General features: G+C 42.4%; 1 protein-coding gene and 1 pseudogene across 1 annotated transcript; one reads left to right on the top strand and one right to left on the bottom strand.

Annotated features, from left to right (window-relative positions):
• Positions 1–7,718: 7,718 nt before the first annotated feature.
• On the bottom strand, positions 7,719–12,682 carry LOC133885263 (septin and tuftelin-interacting protein 1 homolog 1-like; annotated as a pseudogene).
• Positions 12,660–13,500, top strand: LOC133889886 (uncharacterized). The gene is made up of 2 exons (XM_062330335.1): positions 12,660–12,841; positions 12,953–13,500. Exons 1-2 carry the CDS (start codon positions 12,739–12,741, stop codon positions 13,084–13,086), a joined length of 237 nt encoding a protein of 78 aa, XP_062186319.1. The 5' UTR covers positions 12,660–12,738; the 3' UTR covers positions 13,087–13,500.
• The last annotated feature ends 3,608 nt before the right edge of the window (positions 13,501–17,108 follow it).

The following is a 17,108-nucleotide window of genomic DNA, read 5'->3' as shown; positions in this document are numbered from 1 at the left end:
TGGAATTACTGTTCACCCCGGAGTCTCCGGTAAAGTCCGGATTCTCCGGTTTCTGTACAGAACAGAGCCCGAAACTGAATAAAATTAAGGAGTGGAGAGTTCTAGCTCAAACCAAGTGATGTCGTGTGTTCCCGGAGATGATTACAAGTAGATTCAAGTAGAACCTACACTCAAATACACACAAACAAGTAGATCGAACAATATGCACAAAGATTTGAGCAAGAACATAAATAAAAGGAAACAAGAGAGGAGACACAAAGATTTGTTTCCCGAAGTTCGAATTCACCACCGTGAATCCTACGTCTCCGTTGAGGAAGCTCCAACGAGCCGGGTCTCTTTCAACCGCTTTCCTCGATCCACTAGCTTTATCTCTTCCCTTTCGGAGGCGAGATCGACCTTCACAAACTTTCCCGCGGCTCACCACATGCGCGGGAGCTCACCGGGCAACACCTAGTCGGCTAGGAGGCTTCACCTCCAAGAGTAACAAACGCAATCGAACTTCTTGTCAAGAACTCAAGTGCTCAAGAATGGATTTAGCTCACTTGCACTCAATCTTCCAATCTCTCAACCCAACTCACTTTTCTTCTCAAATCACACACTAAAATGGAGTGGGAGAGGTTCTTTTGGCTCTAGAAATGTGTTCTTTTCGTACCCTTCCAGCAGCCCCAAGGATGGGGTGAGTGGGGTATAAATAGCCCACTCCAAACAACTAGCCGTTACTGTTTTTGACAGAACTGGCCGGAGTATCCGGTGAACACCGGAGTATCCAGCCCTAAATCCAAATACGGCGTCAGAACGGTCACAGAATGTGTCAGAACTAGCCGTTAAGCTCTTTTCTGGACTTTTACCGGAGTATCCGGCCTACACCGGAGTCTCCGGTCGACACTTAACCCAGAAAACAGCCCCGGAGACTTCCCAGAGTCTCCGGCCACTCTAGGTACCGGAGTATCCGGACTTCACCGGAGTATCCGGACTACACCGGAGTCTCCGGCCTTTCCAGGTACCGGAGTATCCGACCTACACCGGAGTCTCCGGCCACAGCACAGCAGACCTCCGAAAAACGGCGATAACTTTTGATCCTGGAGTCCGATTTCGACGATTTTGGACTCTATGGAAAGCTTATTCAGAGGGCTACACATCCTAACTGAATTCATGACCTAAAACACATAGGATCAAATTAGGAACACTCCAAAACCCATTTTGGACACTTCCCCACTTTCCGCTCCGGACTCTTAACAACAAACTCTCACTTTGGGTTTGGTTGGGAACTCTTGAGCACTGAGACACGACAATTAGCTCACGTTGCATCCCTCTTAATAGTGCGGCATACCTAGACTCAATTTCAAAGATAAAACACATTTGAACCAATTTGAGCATTTTTGAAAACTTTCAAGTACCGCTTCTTTTTCTTTCAAACCTTGAGGGTTGCCAACTTTCATATATTCTTCACTCCATCTCTTCTTGATTCTTCATATGATTGATGTGAATCATCCATAGCTTCTCATAGCCTCGCACGGTCCATTGGCGCAAAGCCTTCACTCGCTCTTCACCACCGCCTTGGTCCTTCGACGCCAAGCCATTTGCTTGCCCTTCACCACGGATGGTCCATCGCAGCCGAGTCTTGCTTGCCCTTCACCGTTTTGCCATAGAAAACCACTTTGTATTCGACATCTTCAAGGAATTCACTTTTTCATATATGGAGTCCACTTTTGTTCTTCACTCTTGACATATGTGATTTCAATTCAACTTATGCCTTCTTATAGATCCTAACCCCAACTCACTCTCAAGCACAAAGCACATGGGTTAGTCCATAAAACCTAAATGACAACATTTATACCTTAAGTTACTTGATCTCCACAAGTAACTTATTAGCCTTCATGCATATTGACAATCTTCATATAGAACCTAACCCCACTCATTCTTAAACACATAGCACACGGGTTAGTCTATAAAACTCTATTGACAAGTCATATATTTAGTTACTTGATCTCCACAAGTAACTTAGCCTTCAAGCTTATTGCTAATCTTATTGAGCTTCTTCTTCTTATGAGCATCACCAAGAGCTCCTTTATTTAGATGCATATTTCTCCTCCATGCATCACATCAGAGCATCACCTTGAGCTCGTTCATCTCGATGTACTTTCAATCTTCCCATTCACCTAGAGTTCATGCATGTCTCTTCACCTAGGCTTCACCTATTGAACAACCTACTAACAATCTCAACAACATTGTTAGTCCATATGTATTGTCATTAATTACTAAAACCACACATAGGGGCTAGATGCACTTTCAATGTGCCCTTGTGCTCACCAAATCCACACAAGCGCAAAAGAATTTTTTAATAATTATTTTATTAAAAAATTGTAAAAATAATAGTCAAATTCATAAAATTATAAGAATAGGTACCTGTCGGTACGCGAAGTACCGGTAAGTAACCTGTCGATACTCCGAATGCCGACATCCTACATGGCACTAGGTCCAAGGACCTATCAGCACGCGGTAAGTCGACAGGTGGTGGGTCCAGCTAAAGAAGGTGCTACGTAGGCTTTTCGTGCAGCATAGTGGCCTATCGGCATTCCACGTATCGACAGGTGCCAGCTCAAGTCTGTCGGCACGCGGAATGCTGACAAGCCTATAACAATTAGGTTGTTGCCGATTTCCCTCTCGGCGCTCCGTCTTCCACACACACGCGGGCGCGTGGCTAGGTGATGAGGTGGCGGAGCACAGTGGCGGCTCGGTGGCAATAGTGACAGCGCGTGGTGATGTAGCAATGACAACGGTGACGCGACGGTGAGCTACATTGTGGCGGAGGGAGAAGGAGCAGTGGCGCGCGGAGGTAGGAACCGGTGGCACCGTACGACTATATTCGCGGGTACATTTTTCTTTTTTTCCTTTTTATTTAGATTAGAATAGGAATAGTAGTAGGTAGAATAGAAAAAAATAGGTAGGGTAGAGACAAATTCGTTTAGATTAAAATTAGATTAGAGATATAGTTGTGTACAATAATAGATAGAAAATCTAGAGTATGATATTTAAAGTAGTTAGAAATTTTAGTGTAGGATTTTCGCGGTATAGATAGAAAAGTTTGAGTAAAATTTTTGCAATATAGATAGAATGTTTAGAGTTGATTGTTAAGAATATTTAGACTAGAATTTGTTCGTAGAATATATATTTCTATATATATATATATATATATATATATATATATATATATATATATATATAGAGTAGAATATTTAGAATTTTGCGGTGCATGTACAATAGGAAATAATGTATGCCTATAATTTAGGAAATTTTGGTATATTTAGAGTAGAAATATTTGATATATTTAAGATAGGTAAGATTCGATACAATGTAAATTAGGTATATTTATTTAAAGAGTTGGGAGAAATTTGGTAGTGTTTGATAAAACATTTTTAAGGCATATTATTGATTAGGTGTGGCTTATTATTAATTTATAGTTTTAGTTAGATTTGGTAATTTTATGTAGCATTGATTCTAAATACGACATCAATGTTTATCGATATATTATTAATTTCTATGTTCGGTAAGATTAGGAAATGTATATACAAAATTTAGGATTATAGAAATCTAGACACAAATATAGTAATAAAGACATAGACTTACAGTAGAAGAAATGTAGAATATGTAAAGTAGAATAGTTATAATGGAGTATGTTCAAAATGTTGAAATTACTTAGAATGTATTATGTAGTAGTACTTCATTTCGATTTAGTAGAAATCTAGGATTACAATATTTAGATAAATTTATAAACTATAGGAGAATGTTTGCAGTAGGTACTAGATGCTGGTGAAAATTATAGATATAGAATATAGAGAGTATATAGGAATACACAGTATGTTTAAATTTGGATTTGTCTGTTGGAATATTTAGGTATCTGGACATAATATTTTTTTTAGCATTTTATAGTTATTTTAGTATAATGGGTAAGGTAATTAGAGTTAAAGCTAACGGAATATTGATATTGTATATTGAATCAGGGATATCTACTGCAGTGAGATTTAGGGTTTTTTCGGCACTGGATATGTCATGTATTATGACCGTAGGGTGGATTTGAGTAATTTACAGTATGTGGATATAAAATTGAATAGTTCGAGAGAGTTACGGCGGGCCTAAGTGTTAGATTGGTTGTATAATCTGCTGCAACTTAGTCCGGTACATTAGCGGTTTGATGGTGAAAGTTCTGATTCCTAGATGTCAAGAAACTGGCTGGCAGTGGGAGCTTACATGTTCGAAGCAATGGCAGCAATTTGTGTCACTGGGGTTGAGATGGCGGTTTTCCCACTACATGCTTGTAGAAGTGAGCGATGTTGATTTGACAGAATCTGGGTCTAACACCGTAGAAGTTGTAGGTGAAAATGTTTTCCATGAGGAGGTGTAGGAGAGAGTGGTTGCGGAGGAACCCCTGCGGACTAGTGCACCGGTCGAGATACAGACAGCAAGAGAACAATGTAACGACAGGGAAGATAATCAGGTCGCGATGCGTGCTAATCACGGGGAGTGGGACGAGGCACTTGTGGACTAGATGGAGGCAGATAATGACGAGTTCCGCATATTTATGGACTCGGGTGCAAGAATCACGGAGGAATGATCAAATTTTACATTGGAGAAGTTAACGATGAACGATGGACACGAGTCAGCATGGGAGTATGATTCCATCATGGTGACTAAAGGCCTAGTGTTTCATTACAAGGTCTATTTGCAGCATGCAGTGAAAAGATGATATTTCTCAGAGCAGAGGGAGTTCAAGGTGGTAATTTCTAATCCTCAGACATACGACGTGAAATGTTTAGGTGAAGGTTGCACATGGCGATTCCATAGATTCTTGCCGATGTGTGACACTGTATGGGTAGCGTCAATTGTTGAGTTGCATACTTGCAACTTGAGGCGACCTCAACGCGCGTACAGGAACATGACCGTTGATTATGTTGCAAAGGAGATGTACCCATAGATTATGAAGAAGATTAATATGTCCCCGTTTAGAGTTACGAATGCTATCGACAATAGATTTTGGTATGAGATTTCATACAACATAGTATGAAGAGCGAAACAGAAGGTGTTAAAGAAGAGATTTGACACATATAATGACTCGTACAACAATGTACCTTAACTGCTAGAGATTATTCAGGGGAGTAACCCGGACACCTGCATTGCTACTCGCTATTTTGTGAATTAGGATGAAAATCGAGTCCTTACATGTAGCCGTAGTTGATATTTTTGATGGAGTTTGACTTCTTTTATATGATATATACTAAGCTTTGGCTGTGTCTTGATAATAATTACATGATATTTTTTAAATTATTAAAAAAATCAAGTAAAACAGGGTCTGTGAGCCTGTCGACAAACGGTGTGTTGTTAGGCCTGTCAGCAAACGGCGTGCCGATAGGTCTATCGGCTGTCAGCTACCACGACATCCTTATCGGTGTTTACCCGTGGGCCTGTCGGTACGTGGAATGTCGACATGCCTTTTATCCGTATTCCGTGTGCTGACAGGCCCTCGTGCCCAGTGCCACGTCGGCTGTCAGCTTTCGGCATTTGGAGTACCGATAGGTTTCTTGTCGGTGCTCTGTGTGCCGACAGATTGTAATTTTATGAATTTATCTATTATTTGCAATTTTTTAAGAAAATAATATTATTAAAAAAATCAGCGCAAAAAGCACAAAAATTGCTTCTTCCTCGTACTCTATATATCATTATGATTATTTATTGATTGCTTGGTACTTGGATTGTGTCACTTGCTATGTCAAACATCATGCCTTCTCTGTAACAAAAGTCGAAGATCGGTGGTTCCGCGTAAAGTTAGAAGAGGCTGCAGAGATTGCTAAAAGGCTTAGACAATTTCCTTTGGCAACAAAAGTTTTGGGTTTTAAGTCGAGCAAGAAAAAATATATCGCTGCATGGAAAATATGCGCTAAGGATTAGCGACTTATGCGAACCCATGAGAGCTTTGCTGTGGAGTTATTAGGTCCACATTTGCGGATGTGCTTTATGTATTGTATCTTATTTCCCAAAGGCCATATGCAACCACGATAAGATAACGGGAGATACCGGAAAGTGTTACTTTAACTAGTTTGATTGGCGCGTCTACATCACGTCTATTTTTTTCATATAATATGATAAAGGAATATTAAAAAAATTAGATTCACCAATTTAGGATATCTCAATATTTATTTATGAATTTATCAATATTCAACACATTCATTTAATTATGAGGAAAACAATATTACTTTTATGCATGCATATAATTTTAGCATGTAGACAACAGTAATACAAAACTAACAAAATTTGTTTCATATATTTTTCTTTGTATTTTAGATTATTTCAGTCGATTTATCAATATAACTAATATTCCTTTGGATATTTTTTGGAATTTCCCGAAAATAAAATTATATTATATGTGTAAATATACATATATATATACGTATATATATGTATATATATGTATGTGTATCTGTATATCTATACATACACATATGTGGGGCCTATGACTACAGTAGCTACAGTACCTAGATCTTGAGAGCTTTCGAAATCTGGGCTCCATAATATATGTTATAGATTAGATAGTCTCTGAATTATTTTTTCAACAATTTTTGTAATAATGGAAAAGGCAGATTTAGATATATTTTTCAACTGATTATTGGAAGATATTCTCATGCACGGTAATGTTATGCTGGATCTCCCTCGTGATTTGGCGAAGTCACTCTCTAGAGAAGACTGCTTCAGATTAGATGATGATAAGGTGACATAGATACCATGCACTATTCAACATCCATATGTTGATGTTGAGAGTATGAAACAACATGAGCAAAGTATCCACAAGCTACATTATTCACGCACTGTTATCGATATATTGGCACACTAATGGATGATTCAAGTGATGTATTTCATCTCTCAGATACAGTGGAATTTGAAGATGTGTGTACTATATTTGTCAGTTTACAACAGCAGCAAATTGCTTGAATCTGTTGGTGAGCTGAAACACCTTCGATATTTGAACATTGTCAATACCTTATTTTCTGAATTGCCTGGATCATTGTGTACTCTTTGCCACTTACAAGCCCCACTTGAACAATTTCATTTTTTTTTAAGAACAGGAACTAGTTCTACAACATGACCGAGCATTATGGTCAATACAGATACAGAAGGGGTGTGATACCAATTATTCTAGTAGAGCGCAAATATGGTTGTGCCATGCATCTAGTTTGGAAGGCCCACATGTCATCCAGGTGTCAAGGTGCGTGAGTAACAAATTATTATAATCCTTTTTTGTCGAGCATAACATTCAAGGCTTGTTAAATATAATTCAAGTAACAAAAATTGCCTATCCAAGTAGGAGCTTTAGCCATAAAACACACAAATTAGTGATAGTGATGCTCTAAAAATACAATTGTTGCAGTCTTTTTAGAAAAGGTTAGTGCCTTGGTGGTAATAAATAATAATATGATGTGGTAGATTGATTTCATGTTGGCGTGAAAATATTTATTTATATATGAAAATGTCATATCGCCTAAGGTTCTGGGGGGAGGATTATATCACCAGCACCGTAGTGTCAACTACCACATCTCATGTGACCTGACAAAACAAATGTTCGGCCACAAAGCCACGCTGCCAGTTGGTGTATACATCTTATTAATATGTTCTCTGAAGACAACAGGGCAAAAAAAGGAAAAATATTATGAAACTCTAAATTACGTGATCTAGCGTGTCCTCCCCATCAGATTCATTTTAATCAGTTGCTTAAGAGATATTGCAGTCCATCTCTCAGTTTCCTTTTGAAGTTGTGCATAGTCCACTCGTTTCACAGAGTCTATGTAAAATATTTGCAGTGCCGAATTCATACACTGGCATGCACTGTAGAACTTGCCAACTCTAGGCATAAACAACAAACCCTTGTCCATTGCGAATGCCTGGATACAGTCCTATGCGCTCATTGGCAAGCAACTCTGGTGGAAAAAGGCCCTTACAACCCTTATACCAGTTAATGATCTCGTTGAAATCAGGATTTGGTGAACACAACCAATGATAAAGGACCTGATGCCACTTGCTGAAGAAATGAACTTCCAACATATGGACCATATGGTGCACCGAGATTTTAGAAGCCCAAATCATCACCCGATTGAACTGAACGAGTTTCTGGTCTGCTTGGTTGATACGAAACTCTTGCGGTGTCATCTTCAGTTTCGGAAATTGCCGAATCGAACACATTTTCTATGGAGACAACAGAGCGTAAGCTGATGGAATCGTGTACTTGCCAAACCTGGAGGGCACCACTCAGCTTGTACCGAATGGAACGGCACAAGGTCTCTATGCTACTTTGCTCTAGCATCTGCAACCATGGGTGTACCCATACATGGAGAGGCAGCTTCTCCATGCGTGGGTTCCAAGAATCCACTGCAGCTAAGAGCTTTGGTATGACCACATGCTCGATTTAAGGACAGTATCGATCGAGGGACAATAGGAGACAGCAACGGTTCGCATGATTTAAGAACGCTGAGCATTGGTTCCGGATCCTTGGCCTCCCATGAATTGGTTGGTCTTCCTCCAGCCGGTAGGATGACCGCGCTAACAAGTTGTCCATGTGGCACCATTGATGCAGCACCATGCGAGAAGTCATATGGCTGGTCTTCCTCCAGCAAATCCTTCCATGATGACATGACCTCCAGTCCAAACGATGGATCCTGAAGTGGTTGCCACCCTTGGAAGGCCCGGATTAGCAGCAGATGCGCGAATCGGCAAGCAATCCATGCAATGCCGCACATCTTGAACTCCTCCATGAAGCACAGCGTCAAGTCCTGGAATGTCTGAAGCAATCCATCCAGATTGAGCACGCCGGCTGCATCATCCACCCGGACCTGCTCTAATGCGCCTGCAATCGTCTCCAGCACCTGCAGCTAGCATTTTCGCGATGCATCCTGCTTCGACAATTTTTCCTTCTCCTGCACCAAGCTAGCCACCTTCTCCTTCTCCCACAATACTTGCCCGTCCAACCTCGTAATGTCGGCCTTCGCCTCATCAGCAAGCAGCTGGACGTTGTACTGCAGCTCCAGCATCGGCACATAGTTCGCCTCCATCTCCTGCTCATCGTTGAGCCCCTCTAAGTTCGTCAGCACGCTCGACTGTCTTCCTCGCATTGCATGTTGATCAACTCCTGGAGAACCGTGCAGTGGGCTGCCCCCTGTTCCTGCTCCTGCTCCTGCTCTGCGCGCATGGCCAGCAACTCATTCTTTGTCAAGATCGGAGCTTTCCTAGCGCTATCGTTCTTGAGCACCGCTGCCGCTGCCAGTCCTTATCGGCGGTAACCCGGTTTACCATGTTTACCGAGGACCGCGGTGAAAAACCCAACCGGGAAAAAAAAATCGGCCAAATTTCAATTTGGCCCCGTCCCGCGTCCCGCCGTTCCGCGTCGGCGCGGCCCGATCCAAAACCAAATTTTGCACAGTGCAGCACAGCACAGCCCATCCCAAACCCTATCCAGCTGCCACCCGACGCGCCTGCCGCCTCCGCACGCCCGACGACCCGCAGCCTCCAACAGTCCGACACGTCGGGTAAGTTGTATAGGTGAACATCTCAACTGCTGCTGGCCCCTTCATAATGTATGTTGTCTTTCTGTAATTTTTATTGGATTTTTTTATTTTTTACAGTCGGATCTTTTATTAGACCTACATTAGAGGTCTTAAATGTGGGTGTACGTCCACAGTCAAATCCCAGATTGGCAAGATGTGTCCGTATGTCTTGCCAGTGAACCATTCTCTCGAATGCCAGTCTTGTCAGATTTCTTATTTAGCCCTACGGATCATTACTTTAATTTGATTATCGGCCAATGTAGTAGTCATTGTGGTCTTTCTGGCTCCGTTGGCTGCCGATCTGTCTTGCTCCTGGGTCTGTAGGGGCTTGCTGTTGCTGGTCTTCGGGAACACCTCACGCAAGATGTGTTTCTATTGGGCATAGTCGAGAAGAAAATAAGAACCGTGATTGTGTGCGTGTTGCAAAGCCAATTGCTAAAATTGTGGCTTGTGGTACTGTTGGAGTACTTTTGGGGTCAACTGTGTCTGTAGCTCAATACAATACGAGCAGTGTATGGGAGAATTCGTCAGTCAGTATTCTGTTGCTCCAACTCTTGCTGCTGAAGGAACAATAGCATCATTTTGCCATCTTGCAAACTCATCATCTTGTTTCTTTTATGTGACTGTAAAGTTTTATCATACTGGAGAATGGAGATGAATTTCTAGATATCTTGCCTCGACTAAATATGAAGCTTCACCTGATTGGTAAGCAAAAAAAGGGGCAAAGGTTAGCACTATCCTGAAGCTAGGGAAAAACAAACAGCAGTGGATTGGCAAAGGTTTCAAACCAGACACAGAGAGATCAATTTAGTTTCCAACCACCTTTGCACGAATGATGATATTGTTATGATTGATGTAATGAATCTTTCTAATGTGTTATAAGTTTGTGATATTATCTTATTTCTTTATTGTTATTTGTAATTTGTGATGTTAAATGGATTGCAACTAAATTCTAAGAAATCATGCTGACTTTTATTTATTTTTTAATTTGTTCGATAAATATGATATTCTAAAAAATCAGGTTTACCGATAATCTTCGATAAATTTTATTTACCGATAAAGTTTTTCCGGTCGCCACCTACCTGTAAGATGCCGGTGGAGGGGCCGAGGACGGTCGGTCCTCCTTAGCTGGCATGGGCTTGGGTTCCTTGAACCCCTCGACGCTGCCGAGGCCGGCGTGCTTGGGTCGCAAGGTGATCTCCAGCGGCGCGATTATCCCCTGCGCGTACTTGCCGAGGCCCTTGCCGGGCTCGTACTCCATCCCAGCCATAACCTTGGCCACCGTGGTGTTGGCCTCCAGACTCCCCAGGGCCGCCGGCGTCTTCCCCGAAGCCTGGCGCTGGCGTGCGTCGGTGACGCGCTCCCGCTCCTTCTCCTCGCGCCTTGCGCGGGCGCCTTCCTTGATCTTTCCGAGCGTCGTGGGCAGAAGCTCGATGTCCTCCTCCTTAGCGCCGGCAGCGGAGGCACTCGCGAGGTCGGACCTCTGGGATCACGGAAGTTCCCAATATGCATGGACCAATTCAATCCGAACACATTTTCATGCGGTTTCCCTTGACCCCAGCCCGAATTGCTAGCATGCAGATGAAGCTAGCGTTGTTCTTTTTCCCGGAAGAGAGTGCAAAGATAAAAAAAAAAAAGGACGCCGGGCCCTATTTGTTCATTCTGCATTGTACATTTTTTATCCATTTTTTCCATGGATAAAGGGTTTCGAATCATCTGTGATTTAGTGTTATGTGGTAGTGCCAGTTTTTACTTATAGGCTTGAGAAATTATTCTTACAAAGAATCATCTCATGTGTTTTTGCTGTTGATATGCCCATTGTATCTATCTGTACGTGTACCCTTAAATTTTATGTTTGTTTCATGGATTGATATTGTAGACTGATGTGCATACACACGTGAATGTCAGACAAGTGTAACACTTCGATAAGCTTCTTTATTTAGCGAATCCATGAAGAAGCCTCGATGGTCGTGTTCGTACTGTCACGCACGCATCCCTTCATTTGTCAGTTTCTTTTAGCCAAGTTCATTCGTATCCACATCACGGGTGTTAGCGACGGTCATCTTTTGAGCAGCAGCTGCTTCTAACCAAAGGAAGGTGCAACGTCAGATTTCCCTTGTACAGAGCTGCCGATCGATTGCTCAGCTACTGATCATGCTATAGCAAATGAAACGCATTTAACATATTTTATCGGCCACATGGATCACATAAAAAGGATCCTGAAAGGCCCACCCAGTTAATCATGCTTAATCAAGAAACAATCGTCTTTAGCGAAGCTTTTTCACGATGCGACGTCCCTGGTAGACTGGACATAATAGCCACAAGTGCATGGCCGCAGCCACACGATCGATGGGATTGGGGTGCATGAACGGAAAAAAGTGGAGAGCCCACGAGGATAACGAGCTCCTTTTCCACGGGGAGATGGTGAGGCTAGATCGAGGCGTCGACTTCTGATCCTCTCTCCCCAGGCAAGAATCAGCCATGCATTTTTTTCTTCTCCTTTTCGAGTCGTTTGTTGCTCGCTAGCTCACTTGTCTCGTCTGGTAAACCGATGCCGTGCACCGTAAGAATTACCCTGTGCAAGGCATGCGTTCCAAGAAATCCAAGAAAAGAGGAGCTTGTGGCACAAGCGTTCGGTCGTTCAGTGCCCTTGCCTGAGTCTGTTTCTTCAACCCCGGGATATGTATCTTGCTTAATCCACTGGTGAACAAGGCACAGAAGAAACTTACGACGAATAATGGCACTGCCGGTGCCGGTTGCCTTGTTTAGTTTCTTGATTAGGCAAATAAGAAAAGGTAAAAAAAGATCCCTAGGCAAAATGTAGTAGCAGTACTAGTTTAAATATTAGCGCGGCGATTTTGCGAGGGAAGGGTCGTATCGTACTCGACAAGGACGGGGCACCGTAAAGATCCGCGCAAGGGAGTCTGGTGTAGCTGGGAGCACCAAAGCTGAAACGAAACGAGGCCATCCATCGTGTGGGAGGCTTTACCCAAGTGTAAAGCAAAGCCGGAACTCTGCCGGTTACTTCATCGGCTGGTGGTTCATATACACACCACGGAGCAGGAGCACTGACCGCACCACGCCACCAGCTGCCTCATCTCACCAGCAGCTCTGCACACGCGCAACACGCGCGGTCTCGCTCTCTGCTATAGATATGAGATGTAGAAGACGGCCGAGGTTCAGAATGGGGCGGCTCCGGTCCCTGCTCTCCCCGCTGAGAAAGCTCTGGTGCCGCGCGAACGCGGCGAAGCGCAAGAGTATGTCGGTTATATATATGCTCGTGCATCTCAATCTCTTCTTCCGATTTCTGAATTGCTGTGTCATGTGTCGGTTTTTCATCTTAGCGAGCTCTTTTGTGCTGTGTGCAGAGAGAGGGATCTACATCCTGTATGACGACGTGAAGTCGTGCCAATGCGAGGACGTGCACGTGCTGTGGTCGATCCTCGTGGAGTCCCACGGCCTGCCGCCGCCCACGCCGCCGGTGCTGAGGCTGAAGCGATGAGGGACGGCGGACGCGCCGGCGCCGGCACCCCCTGAATAAGCAAAGGTCGATGGATGTAGATCTCGACATATCCACGTAGCCATGGGAGGTGAAGACGCGAAGTAGTAGTGCTTAATTCTGAACTCTGATGTAAATAGGATCAATGCTAGCGCGTTGCGTGCCGCCGGCGTGCTGCTCTAGAATCAGCCTGGATTAGCGCCACTTTTGGTGGCTGCTGAGGCAAGAGTGGCGGCGGCTTGATGAGTGTGGTGAACTGGTGATGGGCTCGTTTGAGCGCACCCCTCGATCGTTTGACTTGTCGTTTCTGTAAGGTTGCATTTGGATGCAGAGCTTCAATTCATCTCTTGTTGGAAGGAGTAGCAGAAAGAGAAGTGAATCCCCAACTGTTGAGGTCGTCATCAAAGATCTCTGAAACACTTGGTTCCGTTGTACTAAGTTCGAAGGTTATCAGGTTTAGAATCCCTCCGAAGGTCCATGCTCTGGATCGAGCCACCATGGAGATCCAAGCCTTCGGGCTCCGGAGCCACCGTGGAGATCCAAGCCTTCGGGCTTCGGATCCACGGAGGTTGCTGACCTTTGGAGGCTAAGGACCCCTAGAGTCTTGGGGGAGGAGGCCCCAGAAAGATCAGCGGCAAGTGGGCCCACCGACTATATGGTCTCTGCCACGATATAATCGGCATTCAATGCCGATCACATTGGGGGGCCAGCTTGACCCGTCGGACTAGATTAGCACCGTAGTCAGCGACTGACCAAGCACTATGACTACTTGTCGTCATGATTACTGCCACGGTTATGTGATGTTGTATGACCGAGAATGACGACTACAAGGGGTGAATATGCAACTCATAAATTTCTTTCGAAACTAATGTTCTTCTCTTATTTTGGCCACCCAACGCACCTCAACACTAAGAGCGAAAACAAAAACCAGAGAGAAATAAGTTGCTATGAAATTTTTTAAAGAAGAATATAACTCTTATGGATGTATATGAACCCTAGGTTCCATTGATACTCATTATATGGGTCATCGCCATACAAGATAGCAATTTAAAGGAAGAAACATTTGATTCAACAAAAATATCACCAAAATAAGAGATTCTCCAAGTTGATGATTTAGAGCCAAGAAAATTCAAGACTCACTTGTATACATTTGTATGTGAATTTTACACCTCTAACGACAAGAAAAACAACTTCAACAAGAAATAAGATTTTATCCCTAAATAAAAACAAAAATCACAACAAAAAAGAGAAAAACTCGCAACAGAAGGGGTCAATAGAAGGAAACTAGAAGGTGATGAATACAAGCATTGGACGAACCATACATTTCATTTCTTAAAATATCAGCCCTTTTTCGGCAGATTACAAGATATTTTTCTAAAAAAAGCTCTCACCTATTACAATGACTAAGCTTTTTTTCTCCTTTCATCTAAAACCCTAGCATACAAACTCAAGTGGCTAGCGCAAACATCCCACACAGTCATACTTCTTTATTTATAGGCCTAGAGAGGTAACTTAGCTCTTAAGTTTTCTTGTTCCCAAAATACCCCTATCTTACAATAGCCTACTACCTACCACCAGGGTATTTTGGTTCATTTCTCGCTGTCCATCGAATGGTCATGGCTTTTTCACAATTTAGCTTCGTCTCGACGCAAAGATGTGCGATGATGCCATATAAACTCCATCCGTCCATGGTTTTGAGGCCAAAAAGCGAAACCGCCTTGCACGGTTCTCAAATCGTGACTCATTGTCACTTGCTGAACCTTAAGCAAGCATCCTGATGTCGACATGTGTACTCAGTCTGGCGATCTTAACCGCCAGCAAGTCTCTCCTGCTCACGATCTCTCAGGCCACCTTGTCACTTCCATCGACATCCCATTCGTTTGACTTTATCAACACACCGTCTTCATCCACCTTCACACACTTTGTTTAACTTCCACGTGCATAGCTAGGATCACCCTCAACTCCTCTCGGCCTTCTCGATCGTCCAGCACCAAGCACCCCGATCATCCCATCGTCGGTCGCCAAGTTGCATCTATCACCTGCATAACATAGGATAAGCAAACATGCATCTCCAACACCATTATAGATTAACCAAAATTAAAATCCTAAATTGAAAGCACAACACAAAAAAATAGTGTACGCTGGATGATCCGGTATTCACACCTCTGAGCGCCGGACCATCTGACGTGTGCTATGTCCTCAACCAAGCTATCTGCAACCTCTCTGGACAAATTAGTCTGGCGTGCACATCATCTCATCGTCAGGCAATCCGGCATGCACATCTTCTCTAGACCAGCCATCTTGCAACCTTTTTGCAAGAAATGCTCCGGTGAAGTATCCGATGTTCATCACTTTGAGCACCGGATTGTAACCTCTCTGAAAGAAAAGCTCTGGTGTTCACTTCACTCAATCACTGGATTGTACGGTGTACACTTCAATTTTTGCTTCTGAGTTGAAATGCTATGGCGTGAAGTCCTTCTGAGCGCCAGATCATCCAGCATGTATAAATTGCCTAGCGCCGGACTATTCGGTGTACGCAATTTTCCTAGACTCAGAGATAAAACCGTCAACTCTATTTTCTTTGCAACTTTGGTTATTTATGATTATAATTGCAACATATATACATGCTTATGCAATCCTACAAATCAACAAACTAAAAGAACAACTTTGTCAATCACTTAACACACATAAACAAAGACATATTTCAATTTTGTTTCTCAATCTCCCTTGATAAGTGCATTGACAACTCTCGAAACATAAAGGTTTTGGATTGAAAATATTCACCAAGAAAAGTTTATTCAAGTGACCTAAACTCAAGAAATAGCAAAAGATGTCACTTGACATAGGGAAAAAAATTACATAAGCCTAAAAAGAAGTAAAGACAAGCCAAAATAAAAACTCTCCATTGATGAATACACATTTTTCATTACACAAGTTATTCTTTGAGATTTAGTGCATATGTTCTCCCCAAAAGCTTAATGCATATTTTCTCCCCATTTAGCAATGCAAACATCAAAGACAAAAACATCATGTAATATATGAACATGCAAACCTAATGAGCTTTTACAAGTATACCGCAAAGTATTTGCAAAAGCTATAAACTTGATTATTCAAGAGTATTCAATTATCAAGTTTGCACTAGATCAAGTCAAGTAGTGTCTTTACAACACAAGGAACACATGTTCACCTAAAGTTCTATCATGAGCTAAACATTTGACAAACACTATGTGAAAAAAAGTCATTAGTGACGGATGATAACATGCATTACTGATAGGTCCTGTATCCGTCACTTTTATCGCATCACTAATGATAGATCATTAGTGACTGGTGATGACCCATCACTATTGAGATTATTAGTGACGGGTCATAACTTGACCTGTCACTAAAGTGACAGGTTGTAATCTTGACCCGTCACTAATGACCGATGAATAATTTTCGTATTTTTTGACATAAAAAAGTCAAAAAAATATTTTATTGTCCGAGCCATCCCAATGCAGGCCTATCTCATATACCTCACAAGCCACACTTTTTTCACATTATTTTCAAGTTTGCGTTCCTTGGGAATCAAACATGCGACCTTCTTCTCGCGCGTGTAGCTACCTTATCACATCTGCTATCACGTAGTTATGATAGAAACCAGATATTTTATCCTACTAACCTTCTTTGTAAAAGGTCATTAGTAACGCGTCATTATCATACCTATCACTAATGACTAATTTTACCAAATTTTGTATTCTAGTGCTGCTAAGGTGAGAAAAAAAATAAGAGAAAAATAAAATAAAAAAATATATTTGCGAATACTATCATTAGTGACTGAAGTTGGTCATTAGTGATGGATTACAAGTTGACCTATCACTAATGATTGGCATAGGATGATCCATCACTGATGAATAGATCATTAGTGACGGGTCAAGTTGTGACCCGCTACTAATGACTGGCTTAGAACAACTCGTCACTGATGACCTTATCATTAGTGACGGATCATAACTTGACTTGTCACTAATGATTGGCCTAGGATGACCCGT

This window comes from Phragmites australis, chromosome 1 (genome assembly GCF_958298935.1).
Source record: "Phragmites australis chromosome 1, lpPhrAust1.1, whole genome shotgun sequence".
Taxonomy (NCBI): domain Eukaryota; kingdom Viridiplantae; phylum Streptophyta; class Magnoliopsida; order Poales; family Poaceae; genus Phragmites; species Phragmites australis.
The sequence above is the reverse complement of the archived record's forward strand: the minus strand, read 5'-3'. Positions and strand labels throughout refer to the sequence as shown.